This window comes from Papilio polytes, unplaced genomic scaffold (assembly GCF_000836215.1).
Source record: "Papilio polytes unplaced genomic scaffold, Ppol_1.0 DF821233.1, whole genome shotgun sequence".
Lineage (NCBI taxonomy): Eukaryota > Metazoa > Arthropoda > Insecta > Lepidoptera > Papilionidae > Papilio > Papilio polytes.
In genome coordinates this window covers 1-2,955 of record NW_013527971.1, presented here as the reverse complement: position 1 = coordinate 2,955, position 2,955 = coordinate 1, and the positions used below count along the sequence as shown (strand labels likewise).

General features: G+C 35.2%; 1 protein-coding gene across 1 annotated transcript; it reads right to left on the bottom strand.

The window, feature by feature from the left end:
• Positions 1–1,067: 1,067 nt before the first annotated feature.
• Positions 1,068–2,563, bottom strand: LOC106109531 (the record flags this gene model as incomplete). Its single annotated transcript, XM_013291064.1, has 1 exon — positions 1,068–2,563. A coding segment is annotated over exon 1 (1,132 nt), but the record flags the coding sequence as incomplete, so codon positions are not given.
• Between the last annotated feature and the right edge of the window lie 392 nt (positions 2,564–2,955).

The window sequence follows — 2,955 nt, the reverse complement described above, 5'->3', positions numbered from 1 at the left end:
ATGTGTGTAAAGGGGCCAGCTGAAAACCAGCGAAGAAACGGCAAGCGCCGTCTTTTCTTTAGCTGAGCTTGCCACCTTTTGCCACATTTTTTTACTAGCTTTAAGGTTGACTTACGATTTTATTTGTAGTTTGTTTTTGTGGCAAGAAAAGTCATATTTATTTAGTAATTTATATAGTAATAGCTGTTCCCGTGCGACTTCATCCGCATAAAATTATGAAAATTTTATTTTATTGTTTACATGTGTCAAATTGTCAATTGCAAATGTCAAAATGACATGACATGATGACAAAGCATGGCAACCTTGCTTCCTTGATGTTGGCAGCAACTTATGGTCTCTTTCCCACATTAGGGTTTTTATCCAAAATATTTACCCCCTAAGTTTAATGGCGTGAAAATATATAGCCTAAAGCGTGACGTAAGTGTAGGGCGTTTTATTAAAAAAAGAGTTGTTCAAAAATATGCTGTAATTGCTAACATCTTAGGCAACAAGAAGTGTGTGTTTACGCTTTATTACATTAGTTATAGATTTATTTAAAATTGTCGATTCAACCACGTGATCGGATGACCGTACATTACCGTACCCTACTAGTTAAATTGACCATGCTCTTAAAACATCTAATAATGTTTATTAGACCGAGAATATTGACCGTGTCAAGGTAACTTAGGCGTTAATACTTGTAATAACTTTAATATTCAAACATTTTTAATTTATTAACTTACTAAAACTGTCATGAGACATTATATATACTAATACTATATAATGTATAACACGGCTAAACTCACGTGGGAACTTTCGGTGTAGGAACCACTGAAGAAGAAGGACCCAAGACGGGTCTGAAACTGGTACTGACCAATTTCAGACCCGTCGGCACCGGCCTACACCGAAAGTTCCCACGTGAGTTTAGCCGTGTTATAAATTAAACACTTCTTTGTAACTACATGTTGTTTATTATAATTTTCAACACATACTCGTATATTCAAGTATGAAGTTTTTTCTTATCCATATATTGTAATTTAATAACAATTTAATAATAAAAAAAATACTAATTATTAATAATAAAGAAAAATAGTTCTCACTAATTAAATTTACGTCACTGCCTGAGTCAATTAATGCGTTAACTTCAGTTTTATTTATTATTACCTTTTTCACTGGTTTACACTGTATATTCTTCAATTTATCATCCTTGTTTACAATTTTCATAACCTCTTTGATGACATTGACATTTGACATAAGTTGTTCCTCATTTTGACAGATCATAGATTGCTCATTTCCGCCGCCATTTGATGTGAAGTTAGCAGTTGTATCCAACGATCCGAACATCGTTCGTTGTGACGTATCAGCTTGTAGTTCACTCTTTTTCGGTTCACTTATTCGGTTATCAAACCTATTGACGTATTTGCGATGTCCTCCATCTTTAATTTCAAATTGCGTGCCGTTGCTCGATTTCTTGTTGCATGCTGTCGAAATATGACCAAAATCATTGCACTTAAAACATTTAATGCCTTTTCCTTTATTTGGACAACCGTATGATGAATGACCCAAATCACCACAGTTATAGCAACGTACATTTTTCTTAGAATATGTTCTTTGCTCACCATGTTGATAATTATTTCTTTGTTCGTATTGCGGTCTTTCCAATGTTTTTGATTTTACCATTTCATAAATTTTTAGTTTCTCTTTTAATTCACTGTAAGTCTTAATACCGTACAGCATAATTTTATTACTTTCATGATCAATAATGCCATCTATAATATATTTAATAGTGATGTAATCAGCTAATTTACCACGCTTGCCCATTTCCTTCATTATGAGTAAATAATCGAGACAACTTTCATTCCGTTTTTTCTTTCTAGCACTCATAACCTCATGTACTGCCTTTGCGTCTAATGTAGAAGGGAATTCCTTACTTATTTCACTTTTTAACTCTTCCCAGGACATGAATGGCCTTTCGGATTTTAACCATAATTCTGCCGTACCAATGAGTGATCGCCTCGCCACCAGTAATTGTTGTAAAGGTGCCCACTTGAATATTTCTCCAGTATCCTCAATATCTTGTATCCATTTACTTACTGGATAGGTACTGTCTTGGCCGCTAAATTTAGGTACTAATTCGGCCGTCATGTGTAAATTATTTTGATAAAAATCAGCGTACCTTTGCTGACTGCTGCCATCGGAGATGCCGTCGTTTGCTGTCATCTTCAATGATTTGTATTCGTCTTTTAAATGTAACCACGCCGCCTCGCACAGTCACACACAGTATGAAATCCAGTTTGATCTTCTTTTCGCTGCGGACGAGCCCCCAAAATTGTAGGGTTGGGGCGGTAAAACAAACAGCCGTCTTCGTTTAAAGCTTTATTTTTCACCCTTCCCTACTTTTTACAAGATAAAAATTCTTCACTATTGTTTTTTTCCGTCTTATTACACGTCTTACTTGCACTTCTTCCTGCATTCACACTGTACTCTCCATACGTCAGTCCAAATCAATCATTCACTCTTACATCTTCGTTCGGAAACTCGCACTCACATATCCCACATGTTAGTATCTATCCGTGTGTAACACCCACGTATTAACTGAACTTTGATTATAACTAATATTGTATCATCCTTTGGACTTTGTAATCTGTTGTTGACACAGCTAGAAGTCAATGTCAATTAATCATCTACAGAACATAATTAAAAACAATGAAATTGTAAATCGTATTATAGCGTACTATTGACTAAAATATCGCACAACTGTTTAGTCGCTCTTTAAAACCTATAGAGTAAACAGCTACTTATTAAGCTAACCCGTACCATCTTTCAACTGCATCATTACTTTCTTCAGATGAGATCGTTGTCAAGCGCTACCTTAACAAACGTAAACAAAGGAAGGTGCGCACATCACTCCACTTTTAGTTGTGCAACTAAACAGTTGAATTGGCTGCGAAACAATTGACAATCTCAGAAAAGTTG